At 46.1% G+C, this 26570-nt stretch overlaps 1 protein-coding gene across 1 annotated transcript in view; it reads left to right on the top strand.

Annotated features, from left to right (window-relative positions):
- Window positions 1–753: 753 nt before the first annotated feature.
- Drgx (dorsal root ganglia homeobox) overlaps window positions 754–26570 on the top strand; it is a 34129-nt gene continuing 8312 nt past the window's right edge. The window contains exons 1-5 of the mRNA XM_029564056.1: window positions 754–848; window positions 4805–4902; window positions 6237–6338; window positions 9175–9353; window positions 9441–9553. Of these exons, the coding sequence (XP_029419916.1) occupies window positions 815–848; window positions 4805–4902; window positions 6237–6338; window positions 9175–9353; window positions 9441–9553 (526 nt within the window). The 5' untranslated portion in view covers window positions 754–814. The remainder of the gene's footprint in view (window positions 849–4804; window positions 4903–6236; window positions 6339–9174; window positions 9354–9440; window positions 9554–26570) is intronic.

Below are 26570 nucleotides of genomic sequence, written 5' to 3' on the forward strand. Positions count from 1 at the left end.
TGTTTGCTGAGAAATGACGGATTTTTTTTTCCTTTACACCACGTGGGCCATTTGTAAGGCCCAATAGACCTATCCAAGTTACTCGCTGTAGACAGCGCTGGAAATAATCAGATTAAGGCCAATTATGCGTGAGATTATAAAGGCGAGTGCTGAGCGGCGGCGCGCGCTGTAGACAGACAGCAAGACATCTGGCCACTTCCCCAGTCACTTCTCTGGTCCTGCGGGCGCCAGCAGCGCCGAGCCCCGCCCGCCGCCAGCCAAGCCCCGCGTGCGGACCGGAGGCGGTCACACTCGGGCCTTCTCGCCGGCTGCCTGCGGAGGTAGGCAGGGTTCCCGACCCTCTCCCCCGGATCCCTGCGTTGGGCCTTGGGGTTCCACTGGCTTACTGGCCCGAGCTGCCGCGCTTGCAGATGGTCCTGCGCGCTAGCAGGACCCGGCTGCGGTGGCCAGGTGCAGGGCTTGTGGTCTGGACCCCTGAGAGCCCCGAGCCAGGCTGTGCCGGCTGGCTGCTAGGGCCAGGGTGAGAGCGGTTTTTCAGGAGGCGGACCCACCCGAAGGGCTGACAGTGGGGTCCTCGCTTGCGACTGGAGATGCTGCCACTTCCCCTCCGGTGTCCCCAGCGGGCCGAGGGCTTTGGGGAAGGGACTTTCCAGGAGGGGAGCTCCCCGTGCACCTTGGGGCTGGTGGGGCGCCCAGGGCCGGAGACTCAGGCTATTCTCTGTTTGCTTTGCAGCCAGGCCGGAGCTACGCAAGCCAATTTGTCAGGCCGACACCCGCCCAGGTCTAGCCAACCAGGCCGACCCGACCGTCGGCGATGTTTTACTTCCACTGCCCGCCACAGCTAGAGGGTGAGTAAACTCAGCGTCCCGGGCTGCTAGGCGAGACCAAGTCAGCTGGAGAGGGCCCCGGCGGCAGCAGGGCTGGCGGGTGTTGGGGTCCCCGCCCCGCGAAGGGGCAGCCGCTTGGCAGTGCGCAGGGGTGCCCTTAGCCCCCTCCCTACACCCAGCTCCATCCCTCCTCCCGGGTGCCACCTGCCTCCCACCTCCCTCTCCGCCTGGGTCGCGCTGCCCCGGGCTATGAGTGCTCCAGGGACGGCGGGTCCTCCCAGCACAGATGCTGGTGTCACGCCTCTAATCGGGGCTCCTCTGCCCAGGGGGCCGCATCAATCTTTCACGGTGTTTTGCTAACATCCGGGAAAACCAAAGCTAGTTGAATTGCCCGCTGCGTTCTGGGCTTCACCGTAAGCCTGAAAAGGCCGGGTTACTTGGGCGTTAGCAAGAGTGCTCTTCGGGACCTCACCTGCAATTCTGAACAACTTATTCCTAGAGGTCGAGCTGTTCCCGGAGCCAGGTTCCCTGCTGGTTACCTGCCCAGAGAGCCCTGGCATAGTTTCTTCTCAGTGACTCACTGGGGTTGGGACCCCATATACCCAAGGGCTCCCCACTCCCCAGGGATAAGGTCTTCAGACTTTAGAACAGATTTCTTTCCTGATTCCAGGTGTGGTCTGTGCTCTCAGCTGTTTGGTTGGGGCTGGGATAGTGAGAAGTGAATAGCTTGCATCTCTGGGGGTTCCCAACCAGGGCCTGGAGGGGAAAAGGGTGAGTTCTCCCTGGGGGTGATTAGTAGCCAGCAGGTGGTCACACTGTCCCACGCTCTGGTTTGTACAGCAGCTCTGAGGCACTGGGACTTTTGTGACCCCGGCAGCAACACCAGGACTGTCCCTCAGTAATATGCTCCTTCCATTTATTCTTGCCCTGGGACAATTCTGGGGGACCAAGAGATGCTGGGAAGTGACGGGCAGAACAGAAGGTGGTGAGACATAACACCCAAGGTTCCAGAAGATACTTGTCCACCTTGTCCTAGCTTACCTTGAACAACAGTCAGTCTCAGCCAGGATTTGGGAAAGTTTGTTTTCATTTTCCCTATAAAATAAGCTCATAAAAGTCCAGCAGGATTTGCTAAAGGAGGCTAATGAGCTCTGTCAACATTCCTGAAAGGAAGGCCACACTGGCCTGTCTGCTTTCACCATTACTCCAACAGACCCATGCAGGGTAGGCTTTATGGCAAGGTCAGAAAGGAGCAGTCCCTGATACTGTATACCCCAGGACTGGATGGAGTCCCTCCCTGTGTGTGATGGGCACAGCTTCTCCAGGCTGCTGACTTTCTCCTCTGCACTGATTGCCAACCCCCAGCCCAGGCTTTCCTCAAGTGGGGAAGGAAGAGGGATGGATTTTCTGGGTGACCTAAGGGGAAAGCCCCATTTGCAAGGGTGGGTTGCAGAATTGTCTTAGACACCATCCTGACCCAAGCTCTCCGACTTGCTTGCTGTTCTTGGCTCATCTCTGTAGGCTCATATATACTACCCACACCCTGGGCATGCCCCACCTTGACACCAACTCTGACTGATATGACCAGAAGGAAAGGAGAGGGGGCTTCAAGAACCTTCTGCCCCTTTGTAGATTTATTTCTGTGCCAGTTTTCCAGGAAGGGGAATCTATGTTTAGGTTAGGGTTACCAGGGTGGAAATGCAAATGGAAAAGCTGAGACCAGCTGAGACCTTGGGATATGACTTTTTATTATAGCCTGTCAATCTAGAGAGATAGACAGGGAAAGCGAAGTATGACACAGATTCTCACTTCTCAGATGCTTCCCTTCATGTTAAATTTGAAAACATTACGTGGATCCAGAGGTACTAGAACAGGAACATGCACACAGGTCCACAAAATTCCCCTCCACCTCTCCTATAAAAGCACTTGCTTTTGTGTGTTTCTTACAAGTCCTTCACTTCTGTCTTTCACTGTGTATGTTATGTCTGCACTGAGACCATAATGTCGCATCATTTTAGGCTTTGTTATTTTCCTTCATAAGGTACCTTGGAGATTCATCCATGCCTGTGTATGTGGCAGATCTACTGATTTCTTTTAGACAGCTGTGTAGTATTCCACTATTTGTTTTGCAAAGACTGTCTACTAATGGGTGCTTTGTCTGAGTCTTGTTTTACTTTTCAATTGCAATGTTTCCAGGAACATTCTTCTCTCTGCCTTGGCATACTTCAGAAGTATATTCATAGACTAAAAACCTGCGCACTTAAATTTTTGATAGTTACTGTTAAATTGCCTTCTAATAAGGTTTCACCAATTGATACTCCTATAAATGATAAATGAGCATGCACAATTTATTACAATTCATCTGTACTGGGTATCATTATGCAATTTTTTTGGGCTCAAATAGCAAAACTATTATTTCATTGTTCTGTTGTATTCTGTTTAAGTAGCTGTGAGGCTTTACATTTGCATAACATTGTCAACCATCTTATTTATTTTTAAGAAGCCTTTCCTTCTTTACTTCTAGGTTGTCAGTGTTTTCTTTTTTTTCTCATTAGTCTGATGAAGTTTGCTTTTTAAGGATTGAGCTAGGAAGCAATGCGGACAGTTAAGGGTAAGTCAGAAGACTAGGGAAGATTGTGACTGGAGAGACTGAGACTGTGTTTCATGCTGACCGGTTAAATTCTTTGCTTCAAAAGGAGACAGTTTGGCTCTTTGTAAAGTAACAGGGATAGGACTTTTTTGAGACTACTCCATTTTAGTTTCCTTTGAGCTGGAGAGAAATATTTGTAACTAGGGTTTGGAGGAAGAATACAATTTGGACAGGAGGATGGATGGAGAGGGGCAGCATTTGGATAAGAGATGTGGTCCTGTAGGGTAAAATATAATATCTAGTGGAACTCCCTGCCATAGACAGGATGCAAAAAATCCTGGGGAACTTGGCTTCTTAGGGCTGAGGTCCTTTTGAGGAGTATCTGGGCACTGTAGCCTGGGAGCTGATGCTGAGCACGCAGTGATTCTGACAGCAGCGCCCATGGCAGGTTAAAGTGTGTACTGGTTAATGGAAACTTGCACATTTGTTCTCCTAAGAAGCCATTGTGGACTATCAAGTAAATAGTGCACATTTGGAAAATGATCCAAATGCACGTTTGGGGCCAGACTCAGTTCTGCCTTTATTGTGAGCACTGGAAGCTGCTGGCAAGGACCATGTCTTTCTTTTCTAGGGAAGAGGGGACAGTGGGTATTGTATAAAGCCTGGCTAGCTAGTGCAATGCCCTTTGAGAGTGGCCCTGTCAGGTTGGCTTTGCATTCTATTGGTGCTGGCCTTTTGTTAATTGATGGCTACATAACAGATCCCCCATGGTGCTGATGAGCTGTGACCAACAGTAATTAATAATCATTTATAAACTTCTTACCTCCTTGAATTCTGCACTTCTAAGAGGGAAATTGTATGAAAAGCTCTGGGTGCTTTGTCTCTTCCCCAGCCTCCCTCATCCCCAACCTTTTGCCCTTGCTGGCTACAGAAACAAGGGAGTGAACTAACAGGTGAGCGGAGGGAGATACTGAGCCTTCTTTTGGAGGGTCCAAGGTAGGAGTTGAGGTCAGGTGACAGGGGACAGAGGGGCAGCCAGGAATGGGAGGACTCTGCCTCAAGCCAGTGGCCCTTCCTCAGTCAGAAATCACAATTTCACAAGGACTGTGAAGTTTCACAGCACCATAATCTTGGGTCACCATTACCCTATGCAATAGGGGCAGCTGGTATAAAAGTCAAAGGTTTTATGGAGAGACAGAGTAGGAGATAATGGAGAAGGGGGATCTTACTAAAAGAAATGGAGGGAAGCACCACGGAAGACAGGTTCTGTGTGGAGGGGCAGGTCTGCGTTCTGTGACAGAACATGCAAAGGGGTTGCTGGGTGTGTGTGTGAGGGTCAGAAGACCCAGACCCCTCTGCTCAGGCTGATCTAGTTTGCTCCCAGCAGGCACTGCACCCTTTGGCAACCACTCTACTGGGGATTTTGATGATGGGTTTCTTCGTAGAAAACAGCGCAGGAACCGGACGACCTTCACTCTTCAGCAGGTAAAATAGATCTCTTTCTGAGAACCAGCTTTTTCCAGCCTCTCCCAAAGTCAGAGATGAGCAATGTTTCCTTGCCTTACAAAATGAAGCCAACTGCTGCATTAACTAGATCTCTATGTTTTCTTGAACAACTTAGGAGTCTGCCTTGGGAAAAGATAAGTTGACTTTGGCCTTGTAATCTCAGGTAGTCAGATAAAGAAGCAGCTATGAATTTTGCCATGTATCTTCAGTTGAGGGTCTGAGGCATATTGCCATGTCAGCAGTCAGGAATTCTTATCCCCAAATAGACAGATGGGAACATGGTGACCCACAAGGTTGACTCATTTGCAGATAGCATTGTTGACTGGAAATAGACGGGTTACAACCAGAGCTTTTCTACTGTGTTTCCCAGAGCTCATTGTTCCCCTGAGAACAGTCTCTTTTCTGAGCAACTAGAATAGCTGGGAAGGTGACCACCATACTCCTATAAAGTTTCTATAGGGGTAGCTTGGTGAAGGCTTCCATGGGTAGGCACCCTTCTCTCCGCCTATGGTGGAAGCTGTGGAAATTATTCTACTGTCCATGAGATTTTTTAATTCCTATGATAAAATTGAAATATAATTCATAGAAACATTTTTGCTTGTCTTATTTTTATTTCTTTGGGAACACTGAGGTTTTCATAAATCTTAACTCCTAAATCATCTGGGATTTAAATGGTCATTCTGGGAACTGGAGAGGTGACTCAGTGGTTAGGAACACTGATTGCTCTTGCAGAGGACCCAGGTTCAATTCCCAGCACCCACATGGCAGCTAACAACTGTCTGTAAATCCTAGGGGATCTACAGTCTAGGGGATCTGATGCCCTCTTTTGACCTCTTCGGACATTGCAACTGTATGGGTACAGTTACACACAAGCAGGCAATAATACACTCATACACATAAAATAGAAATAATAAAATAAAAAATAAAGTCACATTTTGTGGAATCTTTATCTTTCTTTTTAATAATTATATTATATTTAGGTGTGTGTGTGTGTGTGTGTGTGTGTGTGTATGCCACTTTGTACATGTAGAGAACAGAGGACAACTTGCAGGCATCTGTTTGGGTTTCCACCATGTGTGCACCAGGGACTAAACTCAAGTTGTCTGGTTTGGGGGCAATCACCTTTACCAGCTGTGCCATTTTGCTGGCCTGGCTCCTGAGGAATCTGTACAAAGAGCCCTTTTCTCCATTTCCTTCCTTGATTTGATCTGTGAAACTGCTACCTCACCCCTCCTAGCAGTTTTGAAATACACATCTATTTCCCTTCACCTAGACACAGCTCTCACCAGTAAATGTTTTTTTTCTCTTACCAGCTGGAAGCTCTCGAGGCCGTCTTTGCCCAAACACACTACCCTGATGTCTTCACCAGAGAAGAGCTAGCCATGAAAATAAACCTCACAGAAGCCAGAGTGCAGGTAAACCTTCTTTTTAATTATTTAACTCTCTAATATTAAAACTGGCAAACTTTTTTTTTGACATCATGACTGCAGAGTGCACATTTGGCCAAAGAAAGCAAATGAAGACTGTCTGTCATTTTCATGATGCACTTTAATAACATCAACATAATGTGGAATATTAGATTAGGTTGATTAATCGGTCATTCATAATTAACTAGTGATAATGTTCTACACTAATTTGTCCGCGTCTCTAAGGTACTAAATTACATCAATGCACATCCATTTCCTTGCTTTGAAAAAAAAAAAGCTGAGATGCTATTCTCAAAGCAAATCTGACCGCTCTGGGGTGAGGCCGGTCAATTGCAGAGAACGGCATTTTCAGATGGGAAGCAGGGCAGGATCTGCTTTCCAGAAATTGCATCATGTCCAACTTTTCCTCTGCACATGGACTCTTTCAGTACAGGGAACCTAAAGAACACGTGCAATTTAAAAATCTTTAACCGGCAGCAACAAAGCGGCTGAGCAGAGATGGGTCTGCTTGCATGGCTACCACTAAGCAGGATTGCTTTCTCGAAGCCTCTTGGTGATTATGTTTAAGTGCACAAACCCGCCGAGCCCAGCAGATGTGCCGGAGCGCGAGAGGCGCAGGCTCACAGTGCCGACTCTCCAGGCGAGCTATTCTTTGAGCACAATTATATATTCATTTTATTTATGGGGTTTCCTCCATGCTGTTTCTGTTCTTTTTTATGTAGGGGCTTGGGGTTAAGACTATGCAAAGATCTAATTGTAGGAAATATAATAGTTTGCTTTCTGTTCCCCTGGGTCATGTTAGTATCTCTTAAAAACCAATGGCTGAAGAGAGATAATGGAATTCTGAGCAGTAAATTGGGAGTTGTAAACAAATTATTTCCCCTATAATCAGATTATGTGATCCTGATTATTAAATCTGAACATGAATCATTGGTCATATGCGGGCAAATTAAACTGATTATTATTTGGAAATGAAAATCTTCTTTGGCCCGGATACCGTCTATAGTTTCTGTTTTTAATGCCAGCTTGCCAATAGCTGCCTAAAGACTGAACTGCAAATTGAGATAAATGACACAATTATTGAGCATTCAGAAGTAGAAGAACATAACTTCTCCCTGAAAGGTGCAAGGGTAAGATAGGGGCGGCAACAATTAAAGCCTAGAATTGTTGTCCAGGCTGTTGTCGCCTATTATGCAGACAGACAATGGCTGTGGAACGTGTGTTTAGCCAGCTTCCAAGTGGGGACAGGAGCCCCAGTGGCGGGAAGGGAGATGTGTTTACACTTATACCCCTTGCTCATTCAAATATGATTAATGTTCTATAAAGCAGGGTCTTAATCGAAGCTGATGTTGTCAAACAATAACTAAATAGGGAAATAAACGACTCCATCATGCGCTTTCCTCAGAAGCAGGCGAACTGTCAGTGCAAAGTCATTAAAATATGATAATGAAAAATAGCTCAATTAAATGTTGTTATAGCTGTGACCTTCATTCAATTAAGACACAAGAAAGTGTCTGCATTTTGCTTTGCATTTAACTGCCCTAAATTTAGAATATAGATAAAATCATTATTCAATGGTTGCTGATATGTACAATTAAAAGCCAACTCGATTAAAAAAGAAAGAAAGAAACCTAGTTAAAGGAGAATGAAAATGAAGAGATAGGGTGGGTTGGCAGAGGGCTCAGCCTCAAGGACCCAGGCTCTCTCCTTGACTAGTGTGCCTGTGGCCAAGGGAGGTGGGAGGTGGTCACTGGGAATTGGAGGGAAGCCTAGCCAAGCCTGGTTTTTAGCCAGGAATTATCTCTCAGGAGAGGAGAGTGGAAGAGAGCAAAGGTTTTCCTAGATGAAATGAAGCACACTGGGCTTTTGCTGCCCTCTGGAAACACCTTGTGCTAGGACTGCCAGGATTCCACTAGGCAAACACAGGTTTTGCTCTCAAGACTTAACTACAACAACAGTAAAACTAACACCAGCTCCTAAGAAGGTACCAAGGTCAAGGTCAGGTACAAGCCTCCTCCTGATCTGATGATGAAGTAGATGGAACAATAATCAATGTTCACTGAGTAACCAACTGCCCTGTGCCAGGCACTGTGCCCATGGTTTGAGTGCATGTCAATCTTTCTAACAATGCTTAGGGCAATGGCATTACTCTCTTGTCCCCCAGTAGTATGGAGCACGATCCTGAGCCCAACCACTGGGCTTTACGTTGTGGATCTTTCACTTACTACTTGGATGAGCTCTGGTAACTTAATGAACCTCCCTGCCTGTGTAAGGTGATCATCTGGACTGCTTGCTGTGCATTCAAAAACCACATTTGTTCATCAAGTTTCAGAATTTTTAAGCTATGGCTGGCTAGTACTAGTTTGAGAGTTTCTCCTAGGTGCCTTAGGTGGCTGGTCGTGAGCTTGTTGTGTGTGTACACAGATGATTGGGGTAGATCACAGGTGTGAGCCTGCTGGAAGACGGAGTGTGTCTTTTTGGTGAGAAGCCCTGGGGTTGTGTTTTGCAAGATGCTTTCACTAATGTTCCTGGTAGGGAAAACTTTCCACATCAAATAAGTGCCTTCATGGGCAGCTCAGTGAACTTCTACAAGACGTTTTCCTTTCTTATGGGCAGCACAGTTGGTTTTCCCTATTCTTCATCAGTCATTGAAAAGTGCCTGTTATAAGCAGCTAAGATGATCCATCTGGGGGTCTGAAACTTTGACTCAGAGGACTGGCTCAGGTGCTGGCTTGGGCCTCTTGGAGTTCATGCTTGGGTCTTGGCTGGTTCTCTTGTCTGACTTTCTGCTTCCCTTGGGTGTGTGTTTCCCTGTGGTATTCAGGTTTGGTTCCAGAACCGAAGAGCCAAATGGAGGAAGACAGAGAGAGGAGCCTCTGACCAGGAGCCAGGGGCTAAGGAGCCCATGGCAGAGGTGACATCACCGCCGGTGAGGAACATCAATTCCCCACCCCCAGGGGACCAGACCCGGAGCAAGAAGGAGGTGCTGGAACCCCAGCAGAGGTAAAGCCAGATGGTCCTAGGCTTAGGGGTCTGGGGCCGCTTAGCAGACACAAGCTGGAACTCAATGGTATGTTCTGTTTTTACCAGCCTGGGGCGAACGGTAGGTCCTGCTGGGCCTTTCTTCCCTTCCTGCTTGCCAGGGACTCTTCTGAACACAGCCACCTATGCCCAGGCCCTGTCACATGTGGCTTCTCTGAAAGGTGAGATTCGCAGGGTTGGTTGGTGCAGAGGGTGGGGAAGAGTGAAGACTGTCTGAATGCCCTGCTGTCTCTGCTGGGCGGCCTTCAGCTTCTGTCAGTCAGTCACCTTGCGTGTCTGAACTTGCTGTCTTCTTTAAGCACCAGTTCCCTCCCTCCAACTCAGGGGCTTTTTCTAGAGGTGGTTGTTTCAAAAGTCCGGCTTCATGGCTTCCTCTCTCTCCCTGTCACTGTTTAAGGTGCTAACCTGCAGCTTGTGCGGAGGTTTAGGAGGACCGGCTGTCCCTGCTTTTGAGGACCTGCTCATCTGTGTAGCTTGCTTATTTGCCTTCCTCAGACCCCTGGTGCTAGAGGTCTGAATAGTAGGATCAGCTTTCTTAGCTCTTGTCAGTGGCTAGGCTAGTGCTGTTAGAAAGAGGAAATCTCTTAGAGGTGTTTGCCCAGGCTCAGAGAGATGAGCCTTTGCAGGGCTGATCTTTGGGGAATTTCTGGGGCACCTTCCTTGGATATAAGGGCTCCTCTAGTATGTTTCAATTCCAGGCTACAGACTTATTTATCCAGTGATCAGGCAGGGCAGCTGTGCTGCCCAGGAACATGGAAGGGCCTTAGAGTGGATGTGGGGGAGAAGTACGAGTTTTCTTCTTAGGGCTTGTCTTGGGGGAAGGGGTGAAGGTAAGGGCTGTAGGCTTTTCCCTGAGATAGGCAGTGGGAGAAGCTTCCTAAGGTGTCTACTGTTTGTTCTGTGCTATGGTCTTGTGTATCACTGGCCTCAACAGTGTCCCTCTACAGCAGATGAATCAGAAATAAACACACAGACACCCCCCTCACTGTAGAAGTGGAGGCAAAAGGATGTGATGGAGTCCCTGGGGTTCCACAGGCAGAAGAGAAAGGCAAACTCAATGTAAGGACCAGCGTGGGTGATGCGTCGATGCTCTGTACCCTTCCCAGAGCCTCCTTCCACACCATATCGGGAAACCTCCAGGTAATTCACAGGACATAATAGACTGTTTAGGCACCATGAGCTGATCATCTCTGATTCAAAACTCAGAAATCTAAAGTGCTTCAAAATCTGAAACTTTTTGAACGTAGATGTGATACAAGTAGAAAATTCCACACTGACTTCAAGTGACAGGTTACAGTAAAAATGTAGAGGCATCAAAAGTATTATAGAAAATGAGTTGAGTGTGTAAAATGTGTATAAAACATAAATGAACTTTGTATTCAGACTTAGGTCCCAACCCCAGGATATCTTATTATGTACATGCAAATATTGCCCATCAGAAAAATTCAAAATCAAAAGTATTTCTGGTCTCAGACATTTCAGATAAGGGGTGTGCAACCTATATAGAGGCAGGCTGCCTGGCCAATTTGAAGGTCCCAGAAGGAGCTTGGGCATTATCCAAGGGGCAAGTCACATCCATCCATCTGTCCATCAAGAGCTATCTGCTGTGGTGAGAGCCTAACATTGAGTAGCCACCTCTAATAAGCATGCTTTATTCACCCCACTCCAGCCTGTGATTAAGGAGGTGTGATTTTCCCATATCTCCTCTTACAGCTCTTGGGGTATCTCTGGCAAGTGGAGCTGAGGCCCTGCAGTGGATCCCTGCAGCGGCTGGGGAGGTGGCAAGAGCCAAATGTCAGGGCAGGGAGGACAGGAGAGGCTAAGAGCAGTGGGTGAGCAGGCAGGGAGGACAGGAGAGGCTAAGAGCAGTGGGTGAGCAGGAATCAGAACTGGGGTTTTTATACCTCATGTCTTAGGGGAACATCCAGCTTGGTGTTGCTCCAAGGCAGAGGCCAAGGCTGGTGGCAGAGCTGCTGCTGAACTGGGCCAGCTAGTTATGCACACCTACCCATTCCCTCTTTTCTCCCCGCCGCTTTGTTCTGCCCCTTATTGAATCCCTTCTCTCTGGGCTGTGTACCCCTAGAGGTTGCCCTGGTCCTGTCTTGTTGGGGGTCTGGGATATGCAGGGTTCTGCAAAGGTGGCAGGAATCACAGTACCCGACAGACATGGCACAACTCTATGCACTGCGAGGACCAGCTTTGGGCAACCTAGAGTGAAACATAGTTCTGACAAGTCATGGATCAGGTAGCAGGAGAGTTGGGGCAATGAGGTCTGTTGAGAGTCGCAGCTTGCTGGGACACTTCCAGAGCCAGGAAAATGTGAGAAAAGTGAGCTGTGTTCGTACTGCCTCCCCAGGTATAAGTGAGCTCTTGCTTATTTTTCTAGAAACATAGGGCCCTCTTGCTTCATTTGTCATAGTCCTACTTTGAGAGAAGCATAAGTTTAAGGCATACTCTACTACTGGAGACAGTGATGATAGGAATGATACTGAGGGGACCCGCAGATTTAACTGGGTAGAGGTGGGGATGGGGTTGGAGGGACTGAGAGGCTTTGCCCACCAAGGGCCAATGATGGCTCAAGTCAGCTGATTTCAGCAAGTAGGAGAATAGACACTATGTTAGAATTTCCGAATTTCCTATAGAAGCTGGAAATATACACTAAAGAAATATATTCCTGCTTTACTCCTTTCCAGCTACTATAAAAAGGCATAATAGACAGCGATGTGTGAACAGGAGGTATTTGTTCTCACAGTCCTAGAGGCTGGGAAGTCAGAACACCAGCAGCCGAGGCCTATAGTGAGACCTGGCTCTGGGTTTCAGACGCAGCAGAAAAAGAGAAAGTAAGCTGTTTCTCAGGCCTCCTTCAAAAGGTCACTAATCCCATGGGTAGGGGGCTCTATTCATGTCTCCATTCCTTCTAGAGGCCCTACCTCTTAGCTGGGGGATTAAGATTTCAATATATATCTACACAGATATACAGTATGAAGATTTCAACATATGACATGAATTTTGGGGAATAAAATTACTTGTCCATCTTTAAAATGTTGCCTCTGTGGTGGCGCACGCCTTTAATCCCTGCAGATCTCTGTGAATTCAAGGCCAGCCTGGTCTACATAGTGAGTTCCAGGATAGCTGGGGCTACAGGGAGACCCTGTCTCAAAAAGAGCCCCCCAAAATGTTGCCTCCAAAGTCTTTGGTTCTAAATGACACATCTGTGGCAGACCTACTGGCCTGCTGTTTTTGGTCTCTATGGGGGCGGTTTTCTTTCCTTCTCCCATGTAGGCTTTCTGGGTTTGTCCTTTGTTGTTTCTGTTCCTTGCAGTGTTACTAGGCCACATTAACAGTGAGGCTTAAAGAGAAAGCTTGACTCTTAGCATCCATTCAAAGGCCAGGAACAGACCCGAACTGCTGAGCACCGGTTCTTTCAGATGTACCTGGGAACTGCGCTCCTGAGCCAGGCTTTGCTCATTCTTTATTGAAACAGTATCTCTAGCATGAAATGGGGAAGTCAAAGTCAGGACCCATCTATATTTTATTGGAGAATCTTACCCTTTGATTCCTAGGCCAAGAATAGCACACACACAACTTCAAACAGATTCTGTTTTTCTCATTGTTGCAATGAGAAAACACACTGCTTCCAGAGCCCTGATATGTAAATCATTCATACAAGCATATACACATAAATTCATTCATACTCTATTTTCCACTATTTTGGGTGGAGGACAAAGTAGAATCCTGAGGGATCAAGGTCATATACCCAGGTTCTGGGTTCAGTGAGCAAATGGTTCAGTGAGCTTGTTTACACTTAAACATTTTGGTTGTAAGGTTAGATAAAAAGTTGTTAGTCCAGATTATATCCATAGTGTAAAAGTCATTTGTACTGTTCCTCTCTCCTCCTCAGACCCCTCCCTAGCAGAGCCCCTTCCTGGGGTTCATCCTGGCACTTTAGCCCCCTATGACCCCATGTCCTCTGGCCTCTCTGAGCACCTGGCTCTTTCACTTTTGACAAGTTAAGCCCTATGGGAAAGGGGGGGAAATGAACAGCTGTTGAAAACATCCTCTCTGTTCTGTCAGGCAGTCTGTCTTAGTCCCATTAAGTTCTTGTAGTGACACAGTCAGCATCATGCAATGAGGAGACTCCATCAGACAGCTAGTGTGCTGAGTCTGGATGGCCGAAATGACAGCTAATGTGACCCTTCATACTATGGTGGCTCTTCTCAAAGGGACATGTTCTGAGCTGGAAATTTTGGGGGCTGCACCAGAGTCAGTTGGTCAACCAGGCCTCTTTGAAGTCCGGGTGGGCTCTGTAGCCTCTGAGGTGTGTTTGGGGGAACTCTGCCCTGGGACACAGGATGAAAAGTGTTCATCTATTTTAAGCTGGCTTTTGAACACCCCTGAGATGCAACACTTCATTGTTCTGTGGGGCCCGTGTTAAGTGCCTTGTTGCCGGAATGGATTCCCGATTCCCAAGACCACTCCTTTTCTTCCCAGGTTTTTTCCAAGCTGCAAAAATGAAGTGAAATAGCTCCATCTGTGCCCAGGATGGGAAGGAGCCCAATTTTCTAGGAGCTGGTTGAGTTCCCAGAATGCTGGTCCATGACTCAGTTTCTCTCATTATCCCTGCATCCCAAGATGTTGAGCAGATCCTGCTGGCTTGACCAAGATCTTTTTCTCTTGGGCTTGAACTCTGCTCCCAGGGGTCCTGGCCAGTAAGGGAACTGCATCAGCCAGTTGGGAGGAACATTGTGCATACTCGTAGAACCTGTCTAGACTTTCCATAATGAGAAATTGAGGCTCAGAGTCAGGAAGTCATTGGCTCACACCTCACTAGTTCAGCGAGATCACCCCCTAGAAGGGGAGGTTGCTGTCTTTGGCATCCTGAGGCACTTTCCTTTCTTTCAGATACCATCTACCTAGGTATTCATCTTGATGGGCCTTGCTGGTGAGGGGCAGGGACTGGCAAGGAGAGGCCTCAGTGTCCACTCTGCTTCTCTCCAGCAAATGAGGGCAGCTCTGAGTTCTCCGGGGGAAGGCTTAGACTCAGGCAAGACCATCAGAGCTGAGGACCAATGTGAACAGACCCCGTGGCACCTCCTAGTCCAGAGATTCCAGCCCATCTCTCCAGGCCTGCAGCCACTGGCCACTGACAAGGAAAAATGAATGTAAGCTAGTTTGAGCTGCTAAATCCAAGGCCTTTGGGCTTCTTAGCCTTGTAGTTTTCCTGGGACTTACAGGCCTAGCCTAGAGACAGCATATGTCTTAGCTGTGCCACCAGGTTCCATCCCAGTCCTAAATACCACTCTGGCTTCTGCTCTCCTGTGGCTAAGAATCTAAGCCAAAGATGCCTGAGCTGTGACAGCCCCTAGCAGTACTGGGGCAGACAGTAGGCTCCCATAGAGGTGAGTCAAGGCTGGTACTTCACAACATTGTACTCCTTGCTTGGCTGTTGCTAAGCACCCCTCCAATGTGAGTGAGGAGGGCAGAATGGCCCCCAGCAGCTTGGTGTTTGTGGCCCAGAACATTTCTCTGACTTTCTCCTCCCATTCTGTGGAAAATTTTATGGCACTATCTACACACTGTTTTGAATGGTAAGGTCTTTGAGGAGAGGGGTAGCCCAGAAACTATGCAAAGAAACAAAGCTCCTAGCCACTCTCTGAGCTGTATGTAGCCTGAGCAACCAGCATCAGGAAATTCTGGATGGCGGTTTTCTTAGGGAATCAGAGAGACTGAGTTTTCCTCCTTGGAGGTTCATGTTGAGGCCAGGGTCGGGCCTTGGCTAGAGATCTGGAGAAGTCAAGGTTGTCTAGAGTGGTCATTGTCTCTGGAAAATCCCTGAGGCCCATCATTGCCCTGCATGCACTGAGGCTGGACTTGGTGGTCCTGCCTCAGGCCCAGAGGGTGAGAGGAAACCATGCCTTGCCTTACCCTCCATCCGCCTGTGCTGGCAGCACTGCCCTGTGGCCAGCCAGGTTTCTGGGCTGCAGTACTGGGGTTGTTTATACAGAAGGCTTGATGTTGGGCCATGTGCAGTTCAGCTGGGCGATCCTGATAATGGGGGAAGTGGGCAGATGGAAGGTGGACAATGGCAGCTCTTGATAGCAGGAGATCAAGGCACCTCTGGTGAAGCAGTGAGGGAGAGTGTGGCGAGGGGCAGGTGTGATGGACCAGCTTCTAGACTCACTGAACAGCCCCCATCAGGGACTGCCCATGAGGGACAGGTTGGATAACTAGAAGCCACGTACATTCCTCCTTTTCTCTCCGACTTTTAAAAATGAATTATTTGAGTTTCAATAGATGTATTATGACCATATTCCCCTATCTCCCAACTCTTCCCAGATCCACTCTTATCTCCCTACACATCCACCTCTGTGTCCCCCACTGAGTCCAATTTGTGTTGCCTAAATATACTTGAGACTGGTGCCAACCCTGAAGGATGGTTAACCTAACAGGGGACACACCCTTAAGCTGACTCTTCCTCTCCCAGAGGCTATGATATGCCAGTAGCTCCTTGGTTAGGGATGAGACTTCATGCCTACCTCCTAGTCCATGCTGGAATCTTGTTTGGCTTAAGCTTGTGTGGGTCTTGTGCATGCTGTCATAATTGCTGCAAGTTTATATGTGCAACTGCCTTGCTGTCTGGAAAACACTGTTTCCATATAGTTACCTACTACGTCTGGCTCTTACCTCTTTAACCAGTGTGCAGATGACTAAAACGTGGTTCCAAGCAAGGGCTCTAGAGTGGCTTGCCTGGTGTGGCCTGAGTTTTTCCTTATCTTTAAAAAAATAATTTATTTTTATTTTTATTTCTATGAATGTTTTGCCTGCATATATGTAAGTGTACTGTGTGTGTGCAATGCCTGCAGATGCCAGAAAAGGGTGTTGGACTCCCCTGGAACTGGAGTTACACATGGTTGTTGGCCATGTGGAATGCTGGGAACAGAACCTGGGTCCTTTCCAAGAGCAGCCAGTTCTCTTAACCTCTGAGTCATCTGTCCAGCAGCCCCCCCCTTCGTTGTGTGTGCGTGTGTGCGTTCGTATGTGCATGCGTGTGTGTGTGTGTGTATGTGTGTGTGTGAGACATATCTGTTCCGGGTGGGGAGAGGTGTACATGCCATGGCACATGTGTGGAGATCAGAGAACAACTTTGTGGAGTCAGTTCTCTCCTTCCACCTTTATGTGTGTTCTAAGGATCCATCTCAAATTTCCAGGCTTGTACATGTGCCTTGACCCGCTAAGCCTTCTCCCCAGCCCAGCCTTGTTAAGCCTTGAGCTAATGACTGACACACTTTGCTTCTGCTTGCTCATCTGTAAATGGGTTTCGATTGTGATAGAACAGAATGTGGAGACGTGCATGAGAGCTGACTGGCACATGGGAAGGGCTCAGTGGGTATTGACTGCCACCGGAGCCCTGAGTCCTGTGTTCTCACCCGGCAGCAGTGCCTGGTCACTTTCCATAGACCCACAGACTTCTTCTAACTCCTGGAGCTTCATTGTTCTTGGAACTTCCTCTTCCCTTTTATCCCACATGATTCCAATTTTTGACAGAGTCAAAGGCCTTCTTCACCCTTGTAAGGTGTTCTGGGGCTTTTTTGGTGATGGTGATGTGGTTTGCCTGCAGGATGCTTAGAGAGGACTTACATTGGCCAGATGGACTGACCTGGTTCACAGGTAGAATGGTTCATGATTGAGTGTGCCATGCAAACTGTCAGCTTCAAAGGTCCTGCTTGAACAGTGAAGGCTTGCAGAACAGTAATGGGTATCCAGAGAAGCAGCACCGAGAATTTTCCTGTGTTGTCTTAATGGCCAGTCTTGTGATCACAATTCATTAATGCAGAGGAGGTTATTAATGACCAGGGAGGCACTTGGGCTTATTCTGGGGGAAGTGTTGGCCGTAGGCGGGGCAGGCACTGTTGGGGGCTGGAAAACCTTGGACAGCAAAGGAAGGTAATCCCTGGAGTGCTTAGCTGCTTAGCTGACTGCCTCTAAACTGATTCACAGAACTTTGTGTGGGGAGGAGATTCATAGTAACTGCCAGGAGAGAGTTTTCGTAACTTGTGTTGTGCTCTGCTCAGCTGTGGGAATCACAGCAGCTTTGCTCTGGGCTGGGCCGCCTACCCCTGGGAGGGGCATCACAGCTGACCTCTCCCAAAGGGAAGCAGGCCCCTGGGGGCATGGTCCATGATGGGGGAACCAATATCCCTGGGATGGAGGTAGGCCTGAGGTCAGCACAGTGAGGTTTAACCCCTTCCTCCCTCTCTCAGCCTTTCCTGGGGAGGTGACCTGGGCCTAGCAGACACAGGTGAGGTCTGGCTAAGAGCAATTGAGGGTGGGCAGGCTACAGCTGCAGTCCTGGCTGCACTTGCCTGGCTGAGTCTCTGAGGACTGAGGAGATGCTGGGTCATGCTTTTCCACCTGCATTCAGGCACAGTGGCCCTCAAGCAGTGGCTGCCAATTACATTGGACTGCAACACATGGATGAGGATGAGGGAGGCAGTGGGCAGTGCTGAGAGACAGTCCCGTCATGTCCTTCTGAAAAGTCTCCTCAGTCAGTTACCAAGGGCCCTCCTGCCTCTGGCTTCCAGGCCAGGTCACAGTGCTCAGCTTCTGAGACAGATCGGGCTGTGTTGGCCTGTCAGCATTTGCCCATGAGGCTAAACTCAGAGCCAGAGGGGATTTTTTTTCTTCTCAGAGCTCCCTAAAAGCGTTCCCCCATTTCTCTACGTTTTAAAAGTAACAATTTTAACATTAAACTTTGAAGTAATTTTAGCACATGCCTGTAATCCTAACACATGAGAACCAGAGCAGGAGGATCTCTGGTTTGATGCCAGCCTGGGCTACATGAAAGACTGTTTTCAAAAACAAACAAACAAACAAACAAATAAAAGCATAATAAAATTATAGTTTTGGTGTGAAATCAAATACTCGCTCAAAGAATTCATAAAGCACGTACTGAGAGCTTCATGAGTGATTTGAGCACCGTGTTACCTCACTATTGTTTGTCACTCAGGGGCTCCGACTCCTTGTGCCTTTGTCTCCTCAGGTCACCTTATTTCTCTCTAAATGCAGCCATCCTGCTAATCTTTAAGATGAGGTTTTGCTCAAAGACCATATACCAGTAGTCTTAAAGACTCTAATGGCCCAGTGATGTCATTCATAGGCAATGGTGTCCATAAGTGCATTCTGACATTCATTCACCAAGATGAAGGTACATTTCTCAGGATACACCCTCGTCTTTGAATGGCGCATGACTATCTTTAGGATAGTCACACCTGAAATGGTCATCTGTAAGTATAGTTTGTTTATTTTTTTCACAGTTATGTATCATTTTTCCCTTTGTTTGGCTTTGCTGGTTAGAATTCCTAGTATAGTAACATTTCTTTTTGTTTTTTCATTATTTTATTTGATTTTTAGATGGAGTCTTGCTATGTTTTCCACAGGGTCCTTAAATTTCTGGGCTCAAACTATCCTCTGGCTTCTGTCCTCTGAGTTGTCTTAAGTAGAGGTGATGGTAGCAGGCACCTTTGTGTTTTGTTTTTCAAACACTTTTATTGAGGTACAATGAACATATTGAGAAACTCCTCCACGAGGTGTCCACAATTCACTGGCTCTCAGGGTATCCATTGTGATGCACAGCCTTTGCGACAATCAACGTTAGAACATTTTCATCTTCCCAGTTCTACTGGTGATCGCTTCCTGTTTTCCTCAGGTTCCCCAGCCCCGAGCAACCAGGCACTGACTCCCTGTCTCTTTAGATGATAGACATTTAGCTATTGCTAGTGTGGACTTTTCAAATGAATGGAATCATACAATATTCCATCTTCTGTCATCATTGATGTCACCTGCTCTTGTCTTTCCTTTCCTTTCCTGGAAAGGCTCTCAGGGTCTCAGCCATGCTTCCTATCCTTATATTTATTTAACTATTTGTGGTGCTGGAGATTGAACCCAGGACCTTGCACATGCTGACCAAGTGCTCTGCCACTGAGCTGTATTCTCAGCCTTTGAGTTTTTGGGCTTCACCATATGACTCAGCTTGGCCTCAAATTTAAGATCCTCCTGCCTCAGCTTCCTGAATACTGGGATTACAGGAGTGAACCACTGTGCATCGCTTGTCTTAAGACATTATCAATGTCTACTTGATAGAAGGGGCTACTTTCTCCTTGTCTTAGTTTATGATTGTAAAACAGCTGTGATTGGATACTGGATTTCAAGTACTTTCTCTGCAGCTGCTGACATGATCGTGTGATTTTTCTTTCTTAACATATTAACATGATGGATTATATTGATTGAATTTTAAGATGTTAAATCAACTGCACATTCCTGAAGTAAACCCAAATTAGATGTGACATGTTATTCTTTTTAAAGATTGCTGGAGTCGGTTTGCTAATATTTTCTTTAGGGTTTTTGCATTTGTGATTATGAAGGGATTGGTCTGTGAATTTCTGTTATTTATTTATTTAGCTTATAAGTATCATATTTTCTTGTGGTACTTGCATAATGCTTAGCTTTGGTTGACTTCCCCCATCTCCTGTCTCCTCCCCACCCACACTCTAGTGTTCTGTCCCCAGTATCTCCCTCTTCTACTCACATGTGTTATATTGCCCCCTCTACCTCCCTCTTTTAAAGCTTTCTTTTTTTGCATCTCACGGGCCCTTTTCTTGTCTCTTGGCCTGCACCCACACTTACTCTCACATAAATAAACATACTTGACAATTAGAAGCTATGACCCACATGTGGGAACATGTGATATTTGTGTTTCTTAGTTTGAGTTTCTTCACTTAATACAATGTTTTCTAGTCCCTCCCACGTTTCCTGTAAACATAATAGTTTCATTTTTCCATACAGCAGACATAATCCCACTGTGCATATGCACCACATCTTCATTATCCATTCATATACTGCTGACCATCTAGGCAGATTCCATTTCCTTGCTATTGTGAAAAGAACAGTGGTAAAGATGGATGTGCAAATATCTGTGTAGTAGCAGAGTGCAGGGTCATTCAGGTATGTGTCCAGGAGTGGGCATAGCTGGGTCTTAGGCTCGTTCTTTTTGTAGTTCTTTTGAGAAGCATCCGTGCTGATTTCCATAGTGATTGTACCCATTCATGCTCTCAATCAGTGGACAAGGGGTCCTCTTTCCCCATATCCTTGCCAGAATTTGTTGGTTTTCTTGACATAAGCTCCAGTCCAGGTTTTAGGTTGTTTTCACTTACTTATGATTCCCTCAAACCTTAGTACAGTGTTCTTTTGTAGCTGAGGGGGATTGGTTCCAGAATCTCCCATGGACAGCGAAATCTGCAGATTTTTTAAGTCTCTCAAATAAAAAGGTGTAATGTCTGTGTATAACCTACACACACCCTCCTGTAGACTTTAAATAATCTTTAGATTACTTATAATTCTTTTTTTTCCACCCCAGGGGGCCTGCCACGGGAGTGAGGCTCAGGAGCGGTGGGTCTATTTATAATTCTTAATACACTTTAAATGCTTGGTAAATTGCTGTGTATGGAATAATGACAAGAAAACTATCCGTCTGTGTTCAGTAGAAAATATGTTTCTTCTGAGGTGTGTTGGATCCAGGAATGAATACAATGAGCCTATTTTATAATAAACCAGAACTGTTTTGCTCTCACAGTCCTGAGGCCTGGCTGGGCTCTGCTAGACAGTTCCACTACTTTTACTTGGGATCTCCCAGGAGATTTTTAGCTAGATGGCAGTTGGGCCTGATATCTACAAGGTAGTGTCACTTATGTGTCTAGAGCTTTGACAGGAAGCTCAGGATGCTGGAATACCACTTCTTTCTGTTGTTTATCCCATGACCCACCTGGTTTGGGTTTGGACAGCGAATGGGTTCCTAAGAATGTAAAAGCAGAGAATGCCAAGCTTTCCTGCTCATGTCTGGGATAGGCACAGTATTATTTTGTTACACTGTAGTGATTAAAATCAATCCAGACTTGAGTGGAGGAGATTGCCCAGAGAAGGGATACTGGAAGCCATGTGTCATTGAAAGTTTTCCCTAGAGATCAGCTACCAAAAGTATAAAGGATACATGGACCTTGTAACATGAATTGGGATATTTGCTTATAAACTTAGCTTACTTCCCAGTCTTGACTGTATACACTTAAGGATGATGGACATATCTGATTTACCTCTAGATCCTTCCAAACCACCTACCTCTTCCTGTAGCACAGTCTTGGCAGAGTGGAAGGTGATGAAGGTTAAGTAAAGAAGGTGAGAAGGCTATAGTTCTTGGGTACTGGGAAAAGGGCCTTTTAGGAAAGTGAAGGGATATCGACCCTCGCCTGCACTGTGGGCTGTCTGTGGACCTCAGAAACCTTGAGTTTTCTTGTTCATCATTCAGTGTCCGTTGAGCATCAGACTCTGCTCTAGGGACTAAGTATCCAGCAATGGGTTAGACACATCTCTATGCTCAGGGGCTGGAAGGCTGGGGGCTGGGAATGGAGAGAGAGGCAGGTTGACCATGAATCCTGGGTCAGGTGACAGAGGTAATCAAAGCATGCAAAGTGAGAGGTGAGCAGAGGACAGAGGAACTCTTTCTGCAGAGGCATGAGGAAGGCTTAAAAAAGAGGCACCGGGGGCTTTCCAGTGGTTGAGGGCTTCTTGGGCCAAGAAGAGACATGCATAAGGCATGGGGCTGGCAGTATAGCACTCCTCTTGTCATTGGGTCACATTAGGGCAGACGCTAGGCTCTTCAGTTGTGAAATGGTGTTCATGATGACCAAATCCAGTGGTGCTGTAGTAGGCAAGCATGTCTCTAAGCCTGGCACAGTTAGTCTGGTGAATTCTGGCATTTGCTGTTAGATTCAAGATGAGGAGGCTCAGAAGTTATTTTGGGATCTGAGGAGGGCTTGGGTTTGGATCTCTGGGGCAGAAGACCTTATACTTTATCGGTATCTGCTCTCCCAGGGAAAAGACTCCTGGCCTCCCTTGTGCAGCAACAGAGGTCCATTGTATATGGGCAGTGCACGGTGCCCAAGGAAATCAGCGCAGCCCCGCAGGGGTTCCTATTTGTTTCCGGAATATAGGTGTTTGGAGGAGCAGGTAGGCTGAGGGACAGAGCACATCCATTTCTCATGAGGAAAGTGATTGGATCATTCCTAGCCACCTCCATGATTAGCTATTGTTCATCTCCTAGCATCACTATCAGTGCAAGTTTTGTTATTGTAACAAAATATCAGGGATATTCAGCTTAAAAGGAAGAAAGCTTTCTTTTTGGTTTATTGTTTCTGATGTTTCAGTCTATAGCCTCTTGAAAAGTTTAAAATTTATTATCTTTATTTTATATGTATCTGTGTTTTGTGTGCATGAATGTAAGTATATCCATATGTGTAATGCCTGTGGAGGTCAGAAGAGGGCATCAGATTCCTTGGAACTGGAGTTATGAACAGTTGTTAGCTACAATATGGATGCTGGGAGCTGAACCCCAATCCTCTGCAGGAGCAACCAGTGCTCTTCGCTGCTGAGCCATCTCTCCAACCCTTTAAAAATATTTTAACTTTAATTTTTATTCTTAATTATGTGTATATGTCTGAGTGTGAACTTGTGCACATGAGTGAAATGCTTGTGGAGGCCTGAAGAGGGTGTTGGATCTCCTGAATTTGGAGTTACAGGTGGTTGTGGGCTGCCAGAAGTGTGTACTGGGAACTGGGCTCTGGTCCTCTGAAAGAGCAGCCAGTGCTCTTAACCACTGAGCCATCTCTCCAGCCCCAATCCCTGGCCTCTTTGTTCTATTTCATTGGGCTTTTGGCCACATAGCATATTCAAGAAAAGCATGTTGTAGAGGAGGGTTGTTCATCTCATGGCAGCTGAGAAGCAAAAGGAGAGGAGGAGCCAGGGTCCCAATACCCCCTTCAAAGATATGCCCCCAATGACCTAACTTCCTTTCACTAGCTCTCCACTCCTAAAGGTTCCACCATCTCCCAAACAGCACCACAGGGTGGGGACCAACCTTCAATACATGGTTTCTTTTGGGTGGGGGGTCATTCAAGATGCAAACTATAGAAGGGTAGAGAATCTTGTGCTCACTATTTGTAAAGAACCTCCTTGAACATCTCTCCAGATTGCAGTGGGGGAAACTGAGGCCCAGGGAAGCAGTAGGACTGCCCAAGGTCACACAGCACATCTGTCCATGGCAGACCAAGTTAGTGATCAGGTGTCTGTTTTTGAGTCCTCTCTCTCTGCCCCTGAATTGATTCTATTCCTTGGACAGGCACCTGCTGTCATCCTATGGCTTAAAACCTGCAGCTTCTTTTCTGGAAGTCATTTTCTATGGGTGCCGATGGGTTTGCCCTTCCTGCTAATCAATGGGGCCCTGGAGTACAGGGAGCTAAGAGGAAGTCTTCAGGCCAGTGCCAGAGGCCACGAGAGGCAGCCAGAGAAACAGCCTATACATCTACTCTGGCTATGCTGGGGATCCTCAAATCTGGGAGCTGCTCACGTTATTTATTTATTTTTTTGACCCTGGGAAAGCATTCAAGCAGAAACAGGACACCTTCATTAATTCTGAAATTGCATCACAGCCCTGGTGGCAATTATAAGCATAATGGGTCCCTGTTCATGAGTGTTTCCTGAATTAACAAGTGAATGTTGAGACAGTGAGCTTACATGAAGTAGGGGGAATCGAGGCGGTGTGGGATCCAGGATCAGTACCACCAAAGGAATTTGCCAAAGTAGCCCTGATGATCTCAGCATTAATCACAAAGTGTAACTTTGCCATGGCCACAGTGTTTTCTTCCATGGGGTACTGAAGAGGCTTGGAACCTGGGGGCTAGAAATCTTGAGAGACTGACAGATGCCAACTCAATCAGGAAGGATAGATTCTCCCTCTCTTTCTCCATTCCCCAAATATTCACTGTTTACTCTGCACTAAAATGGACAGCTTGGTTCTAGGAACAGAGGTGAGGGAGAGGGACTGGAGAAGGGTGCTTATGGAAAGCTTGGAGGTGCGATGGGCACGCAAGCAAACAGCACATGGCACAAAGGCTGTAACATCACAGAGTAGGACCAGAAACATGCACCTAGGGGTCCATAGTAGAAGACAAGGCCCAGGTATGAATTTGGCTTTGCAGAGCATCTGACTGTGACAAGTACACTTAAACACAGTGATTAAAACCAGGCTTACAGTACTGTGGGCACATGGATTCTCCTCATAACTTAAGGAACTGGCAGTATAATTTAGAAATTTGTTCATTTAATTATTTGATTATAAAGCAAGAGAACTATGGTATTGGTGAGAAATGTCTCATAAGCCTATGCATTTCTGTTCCTGTTTAATGTTTGCATTTAATTGGAATGTTCAACAAGGAAACAGAATGCTACTTGCCACCCACATCAGACCATACAGCCCTTTAGGAGGAAAATGTGCTATTGGCAGAGACGAGACAGAGCTAACTTAATTTTTCCTGTCAGTCTCTGTAGTAGATCAATTAAGCTGCCAAGGAGATCAAATATTTCAGACTGTATTTATTACATTAAGTATTTATGTTCAGGCCAAGCCTTTAAAGCATGATGTCATATAGGGATGGAGGCCAATTAGATCAGTTCAGCAGAATTTGCTGTAACTTAATGGAAATCTAATTGTATGTTTTAATTTAGTGTCCAGGAGGTAGTATGCTCCCCAAACAAAACAATTCTCAGGCTGCATTTAAGGGCTAAATGGCTTTTGCATAGACTTGGATGATAGCACAAGTTGGCGGACTAGAGGATGGAGGTTTTAAGGGATTTGCGGGCTGTGTGGTGGTGGGGGCGGATTGCTTCATGTGAAGGGACTCATGGATTTCAATTCTAAATGGGAGATAGATGGAGTGTTCCTGGTGCATCTCAGCTTCATGCCTGTGGGTCTTCAGCTTCACGCCTGTGTTAACAGTCAGGTGCAGCTGGAGGCCAGTAGCTGTTGAGTCTTAACAGGGAGCTGAGGACACAGTTTTATTCCTCTGCAGCTTCAGTGGATCTGAAGAGTATCGGTCCTATCATCCGCATGGGAGTGAACAGGAAGTCACAGGCCACAAAGAGTACCAGACATGCTATTGATGGAAGCAATACCTGGTTAGCTTAGAACATGTAGGAAATATAATAAGATGCAAATAAAATAATTCAAAATCAGCAACCAGAATTAACCACTCTATTTTGGTATCTGCACATCTTTTTTTTTTTAACTCTGTAACTTATTTGAACATTTAAAAATTTATTAAAATTTCTAAATATGTTTCTAAAAATCTTACATAATAAACTTATATATACCCATGATACTAAATCAACATGGCATATGGCTGTAAATGTATATACATATACATATGTCCATATATACTTTATGTATGTGCAGTTGGCTTTCCATAACTGATGTTTCTGCAGCCACAGATTCAACCAACAGCAGAGCAAGAAACTGAAAATTGTATCTATAGTAACAGTAATAGACTTTTTCCTTGTCATTGTACTATAAGCAATCAGTGCAATTATTTACATAACATTTACATTTGATTATTGATTATAAGCCATTTAGCAATGATTGAAGTTTATAGGAAGATTGTGGAAAATGATGAATACTATGCCATTTTATGTAACGTAAGAGACTTGGGTATCCGTGGATTTGGGTATCCTCGGGAGGCTCTGGTACCAATTGCCTATGGATACTGAAGATAGCTGTTTCCCTGTATGCGTCTTCTTTCCTTCCTTCCTTCCTTCCTTCCTTCCTTCCTTCCTTCCTTCCTTCCTCCTCCCCTTTCTTTCTTTCTTTCTTTCTTTCTTTCTTTCCATTCTTTCTTCCTTTCTTTTCTTTCATCTATGTATGTATGTTTGTATGTATATATGTATTTATCTACCTATCTACATACTTATCCTCTGTCTACCTACCTACTGCTTACCTATAATCTATCATCTATCATTTATTTATCTATCATCTATCTATCTATCTATCATCTATCTATCTACCATCTATCTATCTGTCTATCATCTATATATCTATTTACCCATATATCATCTATCTATCCATCTATCTCTGTAGCAACATTTCACTGTGTAGCCAAGGCAAAGCTCAATCCTGCCTTGAAAACTGTATTCTCTTTTTTCAGCCCTCCAAACACTGTGATTGCAAATATAACAAAAATCAGATTTATAATTTCACCTTCATCTTTGCCAGTATCTAACTACAGTATGGTGATTCAGCTA

The sequence above is a fragment of the Nannospalax galili genome, unplaced genomic scaffold (genome assembly GCF_000622305.1).
Source record: "Nannospalax galili isolate Female #2095 unplaced genomic scaffold, S.galili_v1.0 scaffold996, whole genome shotgun sequence".
NCBI lineage: Eukaryota > Metazoa > Chordata > Mammalia > Rodentia > Spalacidae > Nannospalax > Nannospalax galili.